The 19,293-nt window shown below is 41.6% G+C and overlaps 1 protein-coding gene across 1 annotated transcript in view; it reads right to left on the bottom strand.

Annotated features, from left to right (window-relative positions):
- The window catches only part of ATP8B4 (ATPase phospholipid transporting 8B4 (putative)), a 932,005-nt gene that overhangs the window by 279,565 nt on the left and 633,147 nt on the right, over positions 1-19,293 (bottom strand). Inside the window, 1 exon segment of the mRNA XM_053717452.1 lies at positions 4,269-4,465. Coding sequence (XP_053573427.1) covers positions 4,269-4,465 — 197 coding nt within the window.

The raw sequence follows: 19,293 nt of genomic DNA, 5'->3' as shown, positions 1-19,293 counted from the left end.
GGTAGTTGGATGGGGAGGTAGGATCAAGGGAAGGTTTTTTGAGGATAGGTGTGACCAGTGCATGTTTCATTGATGAGGGAAATGTACCAGTGCTGAGGGAGAGGTTGAAAATGTGTGTTAGTATAGGGGTAAGGGTAGCAGAGAGAGAGGGGAGCAGATGTGAGGGGATAGGGTCAAGGGGACAGGTAGTGAGGTGAGAGCGCAGTATAAGTGCTGAAACTTCGTCCTCAGTAACAGGGGAGAATGAACTAAGTTTCAGGTTATGAGGGTTGTGGTTGAGTGAGAGTATTTGAGGGGGGGAGAGAATGGAATTGTGTTGAGAACTGATTTCATGTCTGATGGAATCAATTTTGTTAATGAAGTGACTGGCAAAGTCTTGAGCTGACAGAGAAGTTTTATGAGGAAGTGGAGGAGGGCGGAGGAGAGTATTGAAAGTGGAGAACAGACGTTTTGGGTTTGAAGAAAGATTAGAGATAAGAGTAGAGAAGAAGTGTTGCTTGTGGAGATTAAGGGCAGAGTAGTAGGAGTTCAAGATGAATTTGTAATGAAGAAAATCAGCTGAACTCCGTGATTTCCTCCAATGCCGTTCAGCAGTACGGGAACATCTGCGTAGGTACCGTGTCAGAGGAGTATGCCAGGGCTGGGGATGAGTGTGTGATTTCCTAGCAGTGGTAAGAGGGGCGAGATTGTCAAGGACGGATATAAGGGTGGAATTATAGTGGTGGATAGATTGTTCAGGGCAGGAAAAGGAGGAGAAGGATGAGAGGAGCGGTTGAAGGGAATTAGCAAGTTGTTGCTGATCTAAAGACCTAATGCTTCTGTGAAGTTTGGTGTGAGGAGTAGAAGGTGGGAGAGTTGTAGGAAGGGATGATATGTTGCAGGTAAGGAGATGGTGGTCAGAAAGAGGAAAAGGGGAGTTTGAGAAGTTTGAGAGAGTGCATCGATAGCTAAAGATCAGGTCAAGTATTTAATTAATGTAATTTATTTAATTGTAGTGTAGTGTTAGGTGTTAGTGTAACTCAGGTTATGTTTTATTTTACAGGTAAATTTGTATTTATTTTAGCTAGGTAGTTAGTAAATAGTTAATAACTATTTACTAACTAGTCTACCTAGTTAAAATAAATACACATTTACCTGTGAAATAAAAATAAAACCTAAGCTAGCTACAATGTAACTATTAGTTATATTGTAGCTAGCTTAGGGTTTATTTTATAGGTAAGTATTTAGTTTTAAATAGGAATTATTTAGTTAATTATAGTAATTTTTATTTAGATTTATTTTAATTATATTAAAGTTAGTGGGTGTTAGGGTTAGACTTAGGTTTAGGGGTGAATAACTTTAGTATAGTGGCGGCGATGTTAGGGACAGCAGATTAGGGGTTAATAATATTAAACTAGTGTTTACGATGCGGGAGTGCGGCTGGTTAGGGGTTAATATGTTTATTATAGTGGCGGCGATGTCCGGAGCGGCAGATTAGGGGTTAATAATTTTATTTTAGTGTTTGCTATGCGGGAGGGCCTCGGTTTAGGGGTTAATAGGTAGTTTATGGGTGTTAGTGTACTTTTTAGCACTTTAGTTATGAGTTTTATGTTACGGCTTTGCAACATAAAAGCCATAACTATTGACTTTCAGTTTACGGTACGGATCTTGACAGTATTGGCTGTACCGCTCACTTTTTGGCAGGACAGGCAAACTCGTAATACCGGCGCTGTGGAAGTCAAATTGAAAAATGACTTTTTGAAAGCTGCGGAAGTTACGTTGCGTTCCGGCCAAAAAAGTGTGCGGTACAAATATACCTGCAAGACTCGTAAAACCAGCGGTAGTGAAAAAGAGCCATTACGCTGCTTTTTCACTCATACCGCAAAACTCGTAATCTAGCCATTAATTTCTTACAAGCCATCATTAGCCATTCAGTTTTACTTACAGAAACCGTGCAAGTGTTTGTGAGATGTGAACTGAACTCTCCATCCATGTCACACACCTAGTAAATGTGACACGGAGGGATGATTTTTGTGCATCTATAAAAAAATCTTCCAAAAATGTTTTAACATTCGGTTTGTGCATAAAATTTTGCATATTAAACATCCAAACAGCAAAATAGAACGTTTTACAACTGCTATTAGTTGCATTAAGATTAAGAGTGCAAATATCTTTTTCATAAAATCAAGCCTGATACACTACAAAAAGACATTTTGGAAAAACTGTATACACAATGGGAAAGATAGCAAAAAGAAGCATGGGTGAACTGCAGAAGGATAGAGGGTCAAAGCTATTGTATATTAAACATGAGGTATGGTAAGCCTGGGTCGATAAGTGCAGCAGTGACACTGCTGTCCACCTCTGCTTACCTCTCAACTGCTGAATGAAGCAAAAAAGGAAACAAAATTGTGGATATATTTCAATGAGAATTCCTACAAAAAAACATATTCTAATTAAAGATTAGACATGTGATTCCCAAACTTCTCTTTGCTTTGGGACACCCCTGATGCATGTTTGCGATTCAAATGAAATCTCTGAAATAATTAAGTTATTTGCTTTGAAAACCACACAGACTGCATTCATGTTATATTATATAAAATTTTAAAATAATATGAATCAGGAAGTATAACACAGATATCATTGGCGAAACAGTGTCAATAAATACCATGCAAGATTAAAATACGAAATTTAGAAAGAACATTTCCATGTGATATTTGGTATTTTTTATTTTTATCCCAACTCTAATTATGTGCGACACCCTGAGCATAAATTCTCGGACATTCCAGAGTGTCCCAAAACCCTAGTTTAAAAAACCACAGGGTTATACGCATTTTTAATATCTCTGTCTTCTATATATTAACATACAAAATGCATATATGTGCCTACATACCTTTACTCAGAAACATTCTGGCTGGCTCAAAAATGTTAAACGGCATAAAAGTGACACATTTACTTTAATGCATTACATTGATTTCAGCTGTTAAAGTACAGGTAGCCCTCAGTTTACACCGGGGTTAGGTTCCAGAAGGAATGGTTGTAAATCGAAACCGTTGTAAATTGAAACCCAGTTTATAATGTAAGTCAAAGGGAAGTGAGGGAATTAGGTTCCAGGCCCCTCTCAAAATTGTCATAAGTAACACCTAATACATTATGTTTAAAGCTTTGAAATGAAGACTTTAAATGCTAAACAGCATTATAAACCTAATAAAATAATCACACAACACAGAATATATAATTAAACTAAATTAAATGAACAAAAACATTTGCTAAACAGCATTATAAACCTAATAAAATAATCACACAACACAGACTTCACTTGAATTTTTCTGCAAACAGTTCTTTCTATGCATTCCAATCTGGACTGATTTATAGACAGGAAGATCTTGTTCCTTTGAAATCTGCTCAATAGCTCAGATTTGGTTAAACTGATTAATTTCAGCTTGCTTGGCTTTGCTGCAACACAAGCGGACAGCTCCACCTACTGGCTATTTTAATAAATGCACTGCTTCTCAATGCTTTTCAATAGCAGACACATGACTGGAAAAAAGGTTGTTATTCTGAAAGGGTGTAAATTGAACCGTTGTAAAACGAGGGCCACCTGTATTATATTGTGTTTTTATTGCAATTTTTGCATTATTATTACTATTATTAAGCTTAAAGGGCCATAATTCATTAGAGCATGTATATTTATGACTATCGACTCTGCTGCTTGAAACCTGCGGAGCACTGCTAGTCCTGAACGGAACCCGCCACTGATCAAATCAGCAGTACTAGTCAGACGACTCAGATGTGCAACTAGCGCTGCTGATTGGATCAGAGTCGGTTTCCGCTTGGGACCAGCAGTGCTCTGCGGCTCCTAAGTGGCACTTCTACTGTGCGGTTAACGCCTTTGCAGGGGTTAAAGAAAAAAAATTGCAGGGTCGATAGTCGTAACAAATTAGAGCATGTAATGTTTAGACTATTATGGCCCTTTAAGGGCATGGTCATAGTCATAATAACATGGACAGAGATCTCGCCAAGATTTTGCCTCCGATGCAAGATTCTTCTGATCACCCATCTAGATGAGGTAAGTTCACATTTTAATCATGTAAAAATGGAACATGTACTTACAATTGCAGTAATATATTTAATAGGTGGAAAGAAAGTTACACATTAAACAGGAATTATCTCAATGCTTCTTTAAAGTTATTACTTTCCATAGGTAAGAAAATAACCTGGAAATGATTTATGTCTATATGAAATCTGCCTAAAAGAGTACATTTAAATGAAATTGTAATGTTTACGCTTACCTCACATATAAGGAGATAGGTACAACAGTATTCAGTATGATGATGTATGACCAAAAGGTAAGGAATCCTGAGAAGATAGAACTGTTCACAACTTCGTTCCAATGCAGATAAATTCTAAATAAGCTTCCAATTTGGTGTTCCCATATTGAATTTCCTATAGCTAGAATTATCCCCATGCACACCAAAAAGGCAAAGATCTGAAACATAAAAAGATAAATTAAAACAATTAACATATTATTGAAAGGTAAACAGTACATTTTTCATTGTACAGTAAACAGTTTTAAAGGGACATGGAACATTTTTTTTATGATTTAGATAGGGTATACAATTTTAAATATCTTTCCAATCTACTTTTATTATCACATTTGCTTAATTCTCTTGGCATACTTCGTGGAAGAAGCAACAATGTACTACGGGGAAATATCTGAACTCATCAGATGCGCCAATGATAAGAAGGCATATATCTGCAGTCACCAATCAGCAGCTAGCTCCCAGTAGTGCATTGCTGCATCTGAACCTACCTAGGTTAGCATTTCAACAAAGAATACCAAGAGAATGAAGCAAATTAGATAACAGAAGTAAATTGGAAAGTTGTTTAAAATTGTATGTTCTATCTGAATCATGTCGTGTGGTGGACATGGTGCCGAACGGACCTGAGTAATGCTTGCAAGGGAACAATGAGTGGTTGGACCTTCCTAAGCTATGTGCAATGGTCTTGAATTGGAGTACCTACACACAGGGTACGTGGCTGGACTTTCTATGGGGCTTGGTTTTTAGGTTCTCTTAGGTTCAAATCTGTAGAAGAGGCTGAACTGTTCCTTGCAAAGCATAAAGATAAAAGGAAAGGAGGTAAGATAATTAAATGTTGCTCTGAAAGTAGGTTATATAGCAATTCATTTTTATTTATTTTCTTGCACATCGTATATATTATGATTAATTTTTGTATGGTATCCTGGAATGTTTGGGTGGGGATGGATTAATACCCTATTAAACATAAGGCCATTTTGAAACATCTGAAATCTTTTTTAAAAAGACATAGGGGCCAAATAGAGCTTGATGCCCCTTTTTCCGTGCGAACCTTCAGGCTCGCCGGAAATAGCAGTTATGAAGCAGCGGTCTAAAGACCGCTGCTCCATAACTTGTCCGCCTGCTCTGAGGCTGCGGACATTAATCCACACGATCCTATATGATCGGGCTGATTGACACCCCCTGCTAGCGGCCGATTGGCCGCGAATCTGCAGGGGGCGGCATTGCACAAGCAGTTCACAAGAACAGCTTGTGCAATGATACACTGTCAGCATTCATCGATGTCTGTGAGACATGATACGCTGAGTGAATCATGTCGGACAGACTGATGATAAATCGGCCCCATAGTCTTTTTATAGGAGATGCATTTGCCCAAGACAGTACATGAAAAATTGTGTTCTAGCAGGGTAGCTGATTTATAGCACACAGAATTTTACATAACAATATGTAATGATTAAAATTAATATTGGGGAGCAGACATACTTATTGTGCAATATATATGCACATAACAAATTTGAAAATTATTTTTTTTATTTTTTTTTTATTTTTATCATTTAAGATTCAGATATCTCAATTATACTAGAGTGGTGGATATTAATATAATAGCAGATATGTTTTTGTATCATACAAATATACTACCAATGGTAAAAGACAAAGGTTAAAGGGTCAGTCTACTTGTCTTTTTAACTGTTTACAAAGATAGATAACACCTTTACTATCCATTCCCCAGCTTTGCATAACCAACATTGTTATATTAATATACTTTATAGCCTTCAAGTTTGCATGTTTCTATGTCCTTGAAGGCTGTCCCTTATCTCAGTACTTTTTATTAGCTTTTTTAATCTTGCATAACAGCCAGACAGTGCTAGTTCATGTGTGCCGTGTAGATAAAATTGTGCTCACTCCTGTGGAGAATAATAATGGTTATACAACAACCAGAACTAATTGGCTAAAATGCAAGTTTGTAAGAAGCATTACATAAGGGGAAGTCTTGCAGGGGCTAAGATACAGGTAATCATAGAGGCAGAAAGTATATTTATATAACATTGTTGGTTGTGCAAAACTGGGAAATGTGTAATAACAAAAGTCATGCTAAATTGATAAATGTCTTTCTTTCCGGACATGGAGAGTCCACAATGTCAATACAATTACTAGTGGGATATTCAACTCCTTGCCAGCAGGAGGAGGAAAAGAGCACCCCAGCAAATCTGTTAAGTGTAACTTCCCTTACCCATAATCCCCAGTCATTCAGCCGAAGGAAAAAAAAAACATAATTTATGCTTACCTGATAAATTTATTTCTCTTGTAGTGTATCCAGTCCACGGATCATCCATTACTTGTGGGATATTCTCCTTCCCAACAGGAAGTTGCAAGAGGATCACCCACAGCAGAGCTGCTATATAGCTCCTCCCCTCACTGCCATATCCAGTCATTCAACCGAAACAAGACGAGAAAGGAGAAACCATAGGGTGCAGTGGTGACTGTAGCTTAATTAAAATTTAGACCTGCCTTAAAAGGACAGGGCGGGCCGTGGACTGGATACACTACAAGAGAAATAAATTTATCAGGTAAGCATAAATTATGTTTTATCTTGTTAAGTGTATCCAGTCCACGGATCATACATTACTTGTGGGATACCAATACCAAAGCTAAAGTACACGGATGATGGGAGGGACAAGGCAGGAACTTAAACGGAAGGAACCACTGCCTGTAGAACCTTTCTCCCAAAAACAGCCTCCGAAGAAGCAAAAGTGTCAAATTTGTAAAATTTTGAAAAGGTGTGAAGCGAAGACCAAGTTGCAGCCTTGCAAATCTGTTCAACAGAGGCCTCATTTTTAAAGGCCCAGGTGGAAGCCACAGCTCTAGTAGAATGAGCTGTAATCCTTTCAGGGGGCTGCTGTCCAGCAGTCTCATAGGCTAAGCGTCTTATGCTCCGAAGCCAAAAGGAGAGAGAGGTTGCCGAAGCTTTTTGACCTCTCCTCTGTTCAGAGTAAATGACAAACAGGGCAGATGTTTGACGAAAATCTTTAGTAGCCTGTAAGTAAAACTTCAAGGCACGGACTACGTCCAGATTATGCAAAAGACGTTCCTTCTTTGAAGAAGGATTAGGACACAATGATGGAACAACAATCTCTTGATTGATATTCCTGTTAGAAACCACCTTAGGTAAAAACCCAGGTTTGGTACGCAGAACTACCTTGTCTGAATGAAAAATCAGATAAGGAGAATCACAATGTAAGGCAGATAACTCAGAGACTCTTCGAGCCGAGGAAATAGCCATCAAAAACAGAATTTTCCAAGATAAAAGTTTAATATCAATGGAATGAAGGGGTTCAAACGGAACTCCCTGAAGAACTTTAAGAACCAAGTTTAAGCTCCACGGGGGAGCAACAGTTTTAAACACAGGCTTAATCCTAACCAAAGCCTGACAAAATGCCTGGACGTCTGGAACTTCTGCCAGACGCTTGTGCAAAAGAATAGACAGAGCAGAGATCTGTCCTTTTAAAGAACTAGCTGATAAGCCTTTGTCCAAACCCTCTTGGAGAAAGGACAATATCCTAGGAATCCTAACCTTACTCCATGAGTAACTCTTGGATTCACACCAATAAAGATATTTACGCCATATCTTATGGTAGATTTTCCTGGTGACAGGTTTCCGAGCCTGTATTAAGGTATCAATGACTGACTCGGAGAAGCCACGCCTTGATAGAATCAAGCGTTCAATCTCCATGCAGTCAGTCTCAGAGAAATTAGATTTGGATGATTGAAAGGACCTTGTATTAGAAGGTCCTGCTTCAGAGGCAGAGTCCATGGTGGAAGAGATGACATGTCCACTAGGTCTGCATACCAGGTCCTGCGTGGCCACGCAGGCGCTATCAGAATCACCGATGCTCTCTCCTGTTTGATTTTGGCAATCAGTCGAGGGAGCAGAGGAAACGGTGGAAACACATAGGCCAGGTTGAAGAACCAAGGAGCTGCTAGAGCATCTATCAGCGTTGCTCCCGGATCCCTGGACCTGGATCCGTAACAAGGAAGCTTGGCGTTCTGGCGATACACCATGAGATCCAGTTCTGGTTTGCCCCAACGATGGACCAGTTGAGCAAACACCTCCGGATGGAGTTCCCACTCCCCCGGATGAAAAGTCTGACGACTTAGAAATTCCGCCTCCCAGTTCTCTACGCCTGGGATGTGGATCGCTGACAGGTGGCAAGAGTGAGACTCTGCCCAGCGAATTATCTTTGAGACTTCTAACATCGCTAGGGAACTCCTGGTTCCCCCTTGATGGTTGATGTAAGCCACAGTCGTGATGTTGTCCGACTGAAAACTGATGAACCTCAGTGTTGCTAACTGAGGCCAAGCTAGAAGAGCCTTGAATATTGCTCTTAACTCCAGAATATTTATTGGGAGGAGTTTCTCCTCCTGAGTCCACGATCCCTGAGCCTTCAGGGAGTTCCAGACTGCGCCCCAACCTAGAAGGCTGGCATCTGTTGTTACAATCGTCCAATCTGGCCTGCGAAAGGTCATACCCTTGGACAGATGGACCCGAGAAAGCCACCAGAGAAGAGAATCTCTGGTCTCTTGATCCAGATTTAGTAGAGGGGACAAATTTGAGTAATCCCCATTCCACTGACTTAGCATGCATAATTGCAGCGGTCTGAGATGCAGGCGCGCAAATGGCACTATGTCCATTGCCGCTACCATTAAGCCGATTACTTCCATGCACTGAGCCACTGACGGGCGTGGAATGGAATGAAGGACACGGCAAGCATTTAGAAGTTTTGATAACCTGGACTCCGTCAGGTAAATTTTCATCTCTACAGAATCTATAAGAGTCCCTAGGAAGGAGACTCTTGTGAGTGGTGATAGAGAACTCATTTCCACGTTCACCTTCCACCCATGCGACCTCAGAAATGCCAGAACTATCTCTGTATGAGACTTGGCAATTTGAAAGCTTGACGCCTGTATCAGGATGTCGTCTAGATACGGAGCCACCACTATGCCTCGCGGTCTTAGAACCGCCAGAAGTGAGCCCAGAACCTTTGTAAAAATTCTCGGGGCAGTGGCCAACCCGAAGGGAAGAGCTACAAATTGGTAATGCCTGTCTAGAAAGCCAAACCTTAGGAACCGATGATGATCTTTGTGAATCGGTATGTGAAGGTAGGCATCCTTTAAGTCCACTGTGGTCATGTACTGACCCTCTTGGATCATGGGTAGGATGGTCCGAATAGTTTCCATTTTGAATGATGGAACTCTGAGGAATTTGTTTAAGATCTTTAGATCCAAGATTGGTCTGAAGGTTCCCTCTTTCTTGGGAACCACAAACAGATTTGAAAAAAATTCCTGTCCTTGTTCAGTCCGCGGAACTGGATGGATCACTCCCATTACTAGGAGGTCTTGCACACAGCTTAGGAATGCCTCTTTCTTTATCTGGTTTGCTGATAACCTTGAAAGATGAAATCTCCCTTGTGGAGGAGAAGCTTTGAAGTCCAGAAGATATCCCTGAGATATGATCTCCAATGCCCAGGGATCCTGAACATCTCTTGCCCACGCCTGGGCGAAGAGAGAAAGTCTGCCCCCCACTAGATCCGTTTCCGGATAGGGGGCCGTTCCTTCATGCTGTCTTGGGGGCAGCAGCAGGCTTTCTGGCCTGCTTGCCCTTGTTCCAGGACTGGTTAGGTTTCCAGGCCTGTCTGGAATGAGCAACAGTTCCCTCTTGTTTTGAAGCGGAGGAAGTTTATGCTGCTCCTGCCTTGAAATTTCGAAAGGCACGAAAATTAGACTGTTTGGCCTTTGATTTGGCCCTGTCCTGAGGAAGGGTATGACCCTTGCCTCCAGTAATGTCAGCAATAATTTCCTTCAACCCAGGCCCGAATAAGGCCTGCCCCTTGAAAGGAATGTTGAGTAATTTAGACTTTGAAGTCACGTCAGCTGACCAGGATTTAAGCCATAGCGCCCTACGCGCCTGGATGGCGAATCCGGAATTCTTAGCCGTTAGTTTAGTCAAATGAACAATGGCATCAGAAACAAATGAGTTAGCTAGCTTAAGCGTTCTAAGCTTGTCAATAATTTCATTCAATGGAGCTATCTGGATGGCCTCTTCCAGGGCCTCAAACCAGAATGCCGCAGCAGCAGTGACAGGCGCAATGCATGCAAGGGGCTGTAAAATAAAACCTTGTTGAATAAACATTTTCTTAAGGTAACCCTCCAATTTTTTATCCATTGGATCTGAAAAAGCACAACTGTCCTCAACCGGGATAGTGGTACGCTTTGCTAAAGTAGAAACTGCTCCCTCCATCTTAGGGACCGTCTGCCATAAGTCCCGTGTAGTGGCGTCTATTGGAAACATTTTTCTAAATATAGGAGGTGGGGAAAAGGGCACACCGGGTCTATCCCACTCCTTGCTAATAATTTCTGTAAGCCTTTTAGGTATAGGAAAAACGTCAGTACACACCGACACCGCATAGTATCTATCCAGCCTACACAATTTCTCTGGAATTGCAACTGTGTTACAGTCATTCAGAGCAGCTAATACCTCGCCAAGCAATACACGGAGGTTCTCAAGCTTAAATTTAAAATTAGAAATCTCTGAATCAGGTTTCCCCGAGTCAGAGATGTCACCCACAGACTGAAGCTCTCCGTCCTCATGTTCTGCATACTATGACGCAGTATCAGACATGGCTCTAACAGCATTTGCGCGCTCTGTATCTCTCCTAACCTCAGAGCAATCGCGCTTGCCTCTTAATTCAGGCAATCTAGATAATACCTCTGACAGGGTATTATTCATGATTGTAGCCATGTCCTGCAAGGTAATCGCTATGGGCGTCCCTGATGTAATTGGCGCCATATTAGCGTGCGTCCCCTGAGCGGGAGGCGAAGGGTCTGACACGTGGGGAGAGTTAGCCGGCATAACTTCCCCCTCGACAGAACCCTCTGGTGATAATTCTTTTATAGATAAAGACTGATCTTTACTGTTTAAGGTGAAATCAATACATTTAGTACACATTCTCCTATGGGGCTCCACCATGGCTTTCAAACATAATGAACAAGTAGGTTCCTCTGTGTCAGACATGTTTAAACAGACTACCAATGAGACTAGCAAGCTTGTAAAACACTTTAAAACAAGTTTACAAGCAATATAAAAAACGTTACTGCGCCTTTAAGAAACACACATTTTCCCAAATTTTTAAATAACAGTGAAAAAATGCAGTTACAATAACAAAATTTTTACAGTGTATGTAATAAGTTAGCAGAGCATTGCACCCACTTGCAAATGGATGATTAACCCCTTAATACCAAAAACGGAATAACAAATGACAAAAACGTTTTTTAAACAGTCACAACAACTGCCACAGCTCTACTGTGGCTTTTTACCTCCCTCAATACGACTTTTGAAGCCTTTTGAGGACTTCAGAGAAGTCCTGGATCATGCAGGAAGAAGCTGGATGTCTGTGTCTGTAATTTTTGCTGTGCAAAAAAAAACGCCAAAATAGGCCCCTCCCACTCATATTACAACAGTGGGAAGCCTCAGGGAACTGTTTCTAGGCAAAATTTAAGCCAGCCATGTGGAAAAAACTAGGCCCCAATAAGTTTCATCACCAAACATATGTAAAAAATGATTAAACATGCCAGCAAACGTTTTAAAATACACTTTTATAAGAGTATGTATCTCTATTAATAAGACTGATACCAGTCGCTATCAATGCATTTAAGGCTTTACTTACATTACTTCGGTATCAGCAGCATTTTCTAGCAAATTCCATCCCTAGAAAAATATTTTAACTGCACATACCTTATTACAGGAAAACCTGCACGCTATTCCCCCTCTGAAGTTACCTCACTCCTCAGAATATGTAAGAACAGCAAAGGATCTTAGTTACTTCTGCTAAGATCATAGAAAACGCAGGCAGATTCTTCTTCTAAATACTGCCTGAGATAAACAGTAAACTCCGGTACCATTTAAAAATAACAAACTTTTGATTGAAGAAATAAACTAAGTATAAAACACCACAGTCCTCTTACGACCTCCATCTTAGTTGAGAGTTGCAAGAGAATGACTGGATATGGCAGTGAGGGGAGGAGCTATATTGCAGCTCTGCTGTGGGTGATCCTCTTGCAACTTCCTGTTGGGAAGGAGAATATCCCACAAGTAATGGATGATCCGTGGACTGGATACACTTGACAAGAGAAAAAAGAAACACAAGGGTGAAAAGGTGCCTGAGGTTTACTCAAAAAAACCTGCCAAATTATAATGAAAAAGAGGGCGGGGTCGTGGACTCTCCATGTCCGGAAATAAATAAATGTATCAGGTAAGCATCATACCCCCCAACTGTCCCGATTTTCGTGGGACAGTCCTGATTTTAGGGGTCTGTCCCCCTGTCCCGGATTGCTAGCATGCATTTAAAAAAAAATTTTTTATTTTTTTTTTAAATTCTATTGGACCCATACTCAGAAGCAGCTGGCTTTGCTCTCACAGGGTTAGATACTTGTTAGATTCCCTGTAGAAAAGGAATGGTGTGTGGGTTAAGCAGGAGTAAGAAGGCTGTATACACTCTGACCACGGGTAATGGTGACCTCTCTAACCTACCTCTGGTAGTGATGATGTCTAACCCCTGGTGATAATACTGTGTGTATCTGCATGTATAAGTGTATGCTGCATGTATAAGTGTATGCTATGTAATGTGTTTCAAAAAAGTCAAAACTGCAGCAGCACTGTATAAAAAGTTTATTCAAGCCACACTATGTAATGTATGTGTATCTGCATATATAAGTGTATACTATGTAGTGTGTGTGTATCTGCATGTATAAGTGTATGCTATGTAGTGTGTGTGTATCTGCATGTATAAGTGTATGCTATGTAGTGTGTGTGTGTGTGTATCTGCATGTGTAAGTGTATGCTATGTAGTGTGTGTGTATCTGCATGTGTAAGTGTATGCTATGTAGTGTGTGTGTATCTGCATGTATAAGTGTATGCTATGTAGTGTGTGTGTGTATCTGCATGTGTAAGTGTATGCTATGTAGTGTGTTTGTATCTGCATGTGTAAGTGTATGCTATGTAGTGTGTGTGTATCTGCATGTATAAGTGTATGCTATGTAGTGTGTGTGTGTATCTGCATGTATAAGTGTATGCTATGTAGTGTGCTACTGTGCATTTTTGCTAACTTTAAAGGCCAGAATCTAGAATATTAATGGGGAATGCAGAGAGCAGTTTTAAAGAATTTATTATTAAATGTCCAATTAATAATATAATATTTAGCAATGTCTTTGCAAAGGCTAATTAAATGCATGGCTCACATAGCCATACCAGTGGTTTGAGCTTGTGTTTGATTTGCTGCCTAAGTGTATTAAAATATATGACATTATTTAGAATTTTATTTATATTACTTTAATCTTATGATTTTTAAGCCCCGCCCACCACATTTAATTTTTTTTGCCGGGGGGGGGGGTCCCTCTTTTGAATTGTTGGGAGGTATGAAGCATAAGCATTTTCTTTTCTTTCCTATGACACGGAGAGTCCACAATGTCATTCCAATTACTAGTGGGAACCAATACCCAAGCTAGAGTACACGGAATGAACAGGGAGGGAGGGCAAGGCAGGAGGACCTAAACAGAAGGAACCACCGCTTGAAGAACCTTTCTCCCAAAAGAGGCCTCAGCCTAGGCAAAAGTATCAAATTCGTAGAATTTGGAAAATGTATGCAAAGAGGACCATGTTGTTGCCTTGCAAAACTGTTCCACAGAAGCCTCATTTTTGAAAGCCCAGTAAGAGAATCTTAACAGGGAAAACAATGAAACAGGGCCAAAGAAGCCAAAAATCCTTAGTAAAAAAAAACAAACCAACAACAAGAAGGAGGATTAGGAAAAAAAGAAGGAAACAATTTCCTGCCTAATATTTGGCAATCCAATACTACCCTAGGAAGAATTTCAGCTTATTACGAAGGAACACCTTATCCGAAAGAAAAAAGAGAATCACACTGCAGAGCCGAAAGTTTGCAAACTCCGCGAACAGAAGAAATAACTTTCCAAGATAACAATTAAACATCAACAGAATGCAGCGGCCCAGATGGGACCTGTTGGAAAACGTAATGAATAAAATTAAAGGGACAGTCAACACCAGAATTTTTGTTGTTTAAAAAGAAAGATAATCCCTTTATTACCCATTCCCCAGTTTTGCATAACCAACACTGTTATATAAATATACTTTTTACCTCTGTGATTACCTTTTATCTAAGCCTCTGCAAACTACCCCCTTATTTCAGTTCTTTTGACAGACTTGCATTTTAGCCAATCAGTGCTCACTCCAGGGTAACTTCACGTGCATGAGCTCTATGATATCTATATGAAACACATGAACTAATGCCCTCTAGTGGTCAAAATGCATTCAGATTAGAGGCAGTCTTCAAGGTCTAAGAAATTAGCATATGAACCTCCTAGAATTAGCTTTCAACTAAGAATACTGAAGAGAACAAAGCAAAATTGGTGATAAAAGTAAATTGGAAAGTTGTTTAAAATTACATTCCCTATTTAAATCATGAAAGTTTTTTTTGGAGTTGACTGTCCTTTAACCAAGGAGGAGCAACAGGATAAAACACAGGCCTGAATCTGACCAGGGCCTGAACCAATGTTAAAACATCTGGAAAATCGCAAAAGAAGAGCTAGAGCAGAAAACTGGCCCTGCAGAGAACTGACTGACAAAACACTCTCCAGGCCCTCCTGAAGAAAAGACAACATTTGGGGAACCCTTACCTCGCTCTAAGAGAAACCCTTCGATACACACCAAGAAAGGTATGAACGCCAATACCGTATGAAAAAAAAAAAACATACGAATAACATGCTGACAAGCCTGAAGCATGGATTAATTACCTCCTTAGAGAAGTTACGTCTAACTAGAAATAGGTCAATCTCCCAGCAGTCAGCTTAGAGAAAAAACATAAATTATACTTAACTGATTATTTGATTTCCTTCTGTATGAGGAGATAATTCCTAACTGTTGGGAAATACTGAACCTGGCCACCAGGAGGAAGCAGAGACACCCCAGCCAAAGGCTTAAATACTCCTGCTACTTCCCTCATATCCCAGTCATCCTGCCAAGGGAACAAATATGTGGACTCATACAGAAGGAAATTATCAGGTAAGCATAATTTATGTTTTTCTTCTTAATATGAGGAGAGTCCATGGCATCATTCCTTACTGTTGGGAAAACTATACCCAAGGTCTAGAGGACACTGAATGATACCGGGAGGGGTAAAAGAAAAAGCAGACCCTAATCTGAGGGCACCACAGCCTGCAAAACCTTTCTCTCAAAAGCAGCTTCAGCCGAAGCAAAAACGTCAAAGTTGTAGAATTTTGAAAAAGTATGCAAGGAGGACCAGGTAGCCGCCTTACAAATCGGATCCATAGAGGCATCGTTTTTAAAGGCCCAAGAGGAAACCACCGCTCTAGTGGAATGAGCCGTAATCCTCTGAGGGATCTAAGTCCCGCTGGCTCGTAAAATAAGCGTATTACACTCCTCAACCAAAAAGATAAGGAAGTCGACGAGGCCTTTAGACCCTTACACTTCTCAGAGAACATAACAAACAAGGAAGAAGTTTGTCTTAAATCCTTAGTAGCTTGAAGATAAAACTTCAAAGCTCTAAAAACATCCAGATTATGAAGTAAACGTTCCTTCGAAGAAGAAGGATTAGGACACAAGGAAGGAACCACAATCTCCTGATTAATATTACGATCAGAACCACCTGAAGCTGGTATGTAGGACAGCCTTATGCGTGTGAAACACTAGATAAGGAGGCTCACATTGCAAGGCCGCCATTTCAGAAACTCTGCGTGCCAACGCAATAGCCAATAGAAATAGAACCTTCCAAGACAACAATTTAATGTCAACCGAATGCATAGGCTCACACGGACCCGTTGCAAAAACCTAAGAACAAGATTCAAACTCCAAAGTGGAGCATTAGATCTAAACACAAGTCTGATCCTGATCAGGGTCTTAATGAAGGATTGCACGTTGGGAAGCTCTGCGAGTCTCTTGTGCAGCAAAACAAAAAGGGCCGAAATCTGTCCCCTCAGGGAACTGTCAGAAAGGCCCTTCTCCAGAACCTCCTGGAGAAAGGAAAGAATCCTGGCAGCCTTGACCTTACGCCAGGCGAAACCACGCTTTTCACACCAGAACAAATAAGCTCTCCACACCTTATAGTAGATGTGACGAGTAACCGGCTTACGAGCCTGAATGAGAGTGTCAATAACCCTCTCAGAGAAACCTCTCTTGGCTAAGACTAAGTGTTCAATCTCCACGCAGCCAGCCTCAGAGAATCTAGATTTTGATGAACAAAAGGACCCTGTTCCAGCAGATCCCTGCGACAAGGTAACCTCCATGGAGGAGATGAGGACATCCCCACCAGGTCAGCGAACCATATCCTTCACTGCCCTGATGGAGCAATCAGTATCACTGATACTTGCTCCTGCTTGATGCGGGCCACTACACGAGGGAGAAGTGGTAACGGTGGAAAAATGTAAATTAGATTGAACCTCCAAGGCACTGCTAATGCATCTATTAGCTCTGCCTGAAGATCCCTGGACCGCGACCCATATCTGGGTAGCTTGGAATTGAGACAGGACGCCATGAGATCTATCTTCGGCGTCCCCCATCTGTCGCAAATCTCCGCCAACACCTCGGGATGAAGAGACGATTCCCCCGGATGAAAGGATTGTCTGCTGAGGAAATCTGCTTTCCAGTTGTCTACACCCAGAATGTGGATTGCTGACAGCGAGCAGTTGTGAGCCTCCACCCATTCCAGAATCCGAGATACTTCCATCATTCCTAGGGATTCCTCGTTCCCCCCTGATGGTTGATGTAAGCCACCGAGGTTATATTGTCTGATTGGAATCTGATAAACTGGGACGAACCCAGAAGAGGCCAAACTTTCAGAGCATTGAAGATCGCTCAAAGATCCAAAATGTTGATTTGGAGGAGAGATTCCTCTCAATACCACAGGCCCTGTGCCTTCCTGGCACCCCAAACAGCTCCCCATCCTGACAGACTTGCGTCAGTAGTCACAATCTCCCAGGATGGTCTCAAGAAGGATGTCCCTTGAGACAGGTGATCTGGACAGAGCCCCAAGAGAGCAATTTATTCGACCGGTTGTCCAGAGAAATCTGTTGAGACAGATCCGAATAATCGCTGTTCCATTGTCTCAGCATGCACAGCTGAAGCGGTCTGAGATGGAACCTGGCAAAAGGAATAATGTCCATGCAGGACACCATGAGGCCAATCACCTCCATAAACCGAGCCACAGAGGTCCTGAAGGAGGTCTGGAGGGCAAGACAAGTGGAAGTTAGCTTGCGACATCTCTGGTCTGTAATGAATATCCTCATGGATATGGAATCTATTATAGTACCCTGGAATTCTACCCTGGTACTGGGAGTAAGAAAACTCTTTTCTATGTTTATCTTCCATCCAAGAGATCGAAGAAGTAGAAGATCCTTCGAATGGTCCTCTGCCAGACGACAGGATGGTGCTTGAAACATGTCGTCCAAGTATGGTGCTACTGCTATACCACTGCAAGCAGAGCCCCCAGAACCTTAGTTAAAACTCTTGGAGCAGTAGCCAGACCAAACGGCAGTGCAATAAACTGGAAGTGTTGGTCCAGGAACGCAAACCTTAGGAACTTGAAGTGTTCTTGTTCTTCGTTATAGGAATGTGAAGGTAAGCATCCTTCCGATCTATCGTGGTCATGAACTGTCCTTCCTGAACTAAGGGAAGGATTGACCTTATTGTCTCCATCTTGAACGAGGGGACAGATAGAAATTTGTTTAAACTTTAGGTCCAGAATCGGGCGGAAGGTTTGTCCTTCTTCGAGACCACAAACATGTTTGAATAGTATCCCAGACCTCTTTCCGCAAGAGGAACCGGTACAATGACTCCCAGGAAGGATAAATCCCTCACGAACTCCAGAAAGGCTTCTTGTTTTTCTGGCATTGAAGACAGGTTTGACAAGAGGAATCTGCCCCTGGGTGGATGAAACTTGAAACCTATCCTGTATCCCTGAGCGATGACCTCTAGGACCCACGGGTCTTGCACGTCCCCAAACTAAGCATCCGTAAAGAGCGATAGTCTGCCCCCTACCTGAACCATAGCGGGATCGGGGGCTCCTCCTTCATGCCAACTTTGTCTCGGCAGGCTTCTTGTTTTGCTTGGACTTATTCCAGGACTGAGCCGGCTTCCAAATCCCCTTGGATTGTTCGGGCTTTGCAGAGGGCTGCTGACAATGGGATTTATCCGAACGAAAGGAACGAAAATTAGTACCTTGTCCTTTAGATTTGTTCTTATCCTGCGGTAAAAAGGCACCCTTGCCTCCTGTAAGTGTGGAGATAATTGAGTCCAGTCCTGGACCAAATAGAATCTTTCCCTTAAATGGCAGGGAAAGAAGTCTTGACTTCGAAGTCATGTCTGCAGACCAGGACTTCAGCCGTAGTGCCCTACGGGCTTGAACAGAAAAAGCTGAAGCCTTAGCATTCAGGCGAATAGTCTGCATACTTGCATCAAAAATAAAAGAATTAGCTACCCTCAAGGCCTTAATTCTTTCTTGGATCACGTCGAGGGGACCCTCCACCTCGATCAACTCAGATAAGGAGTCGCACCAGTAGGTAGCCACTCCAGCAACTGCCGCTGCTGGTTGAAACAAATATCCGTATGTTGAAACATCTTTCTTAACAGAGTTTTAATCTTCTTATCCATGGGCTCTTTAAACGACAAACTATCCTCAAGCGGGATAGTAGTACACTTAGCAAGCGTGGAGATAGCGCCATCCACCTTGGTGATGGAAACCCACAACTCCATTTGAGAGTCCGGAACCGGGAATAGTTTTTTAAAGGAAGAAGAAGGGGAAAATGAAGAACCAAGTCTTTCCCATTCATTCGTAATAATGTTCGCCATCTTTACGGGAACCGGGAAAGTCTGTGGTACAACCCTGTCCTTGTAGACCTTATCTAATTTAGGAATCAA

This window comes from Bombina bombina, chromosome 6 (assembly GCF_027579735.1).
Source record: "Bombina bombina isolate aBomBom1 chromosome 6, aBomBom1.pri, whole genome shotgun sequence".
Classification (NCBI taxonomy): Eukaryota; Metazoa; Chordata; class Amphibia; order Anura; family Bombinatoridae; genus Bombina; species Bombina bombina.
Note: the sequence above shows the minus strand (reverse complement) of the source record. Positions and strands in the feature narration are given on the sequence as shown.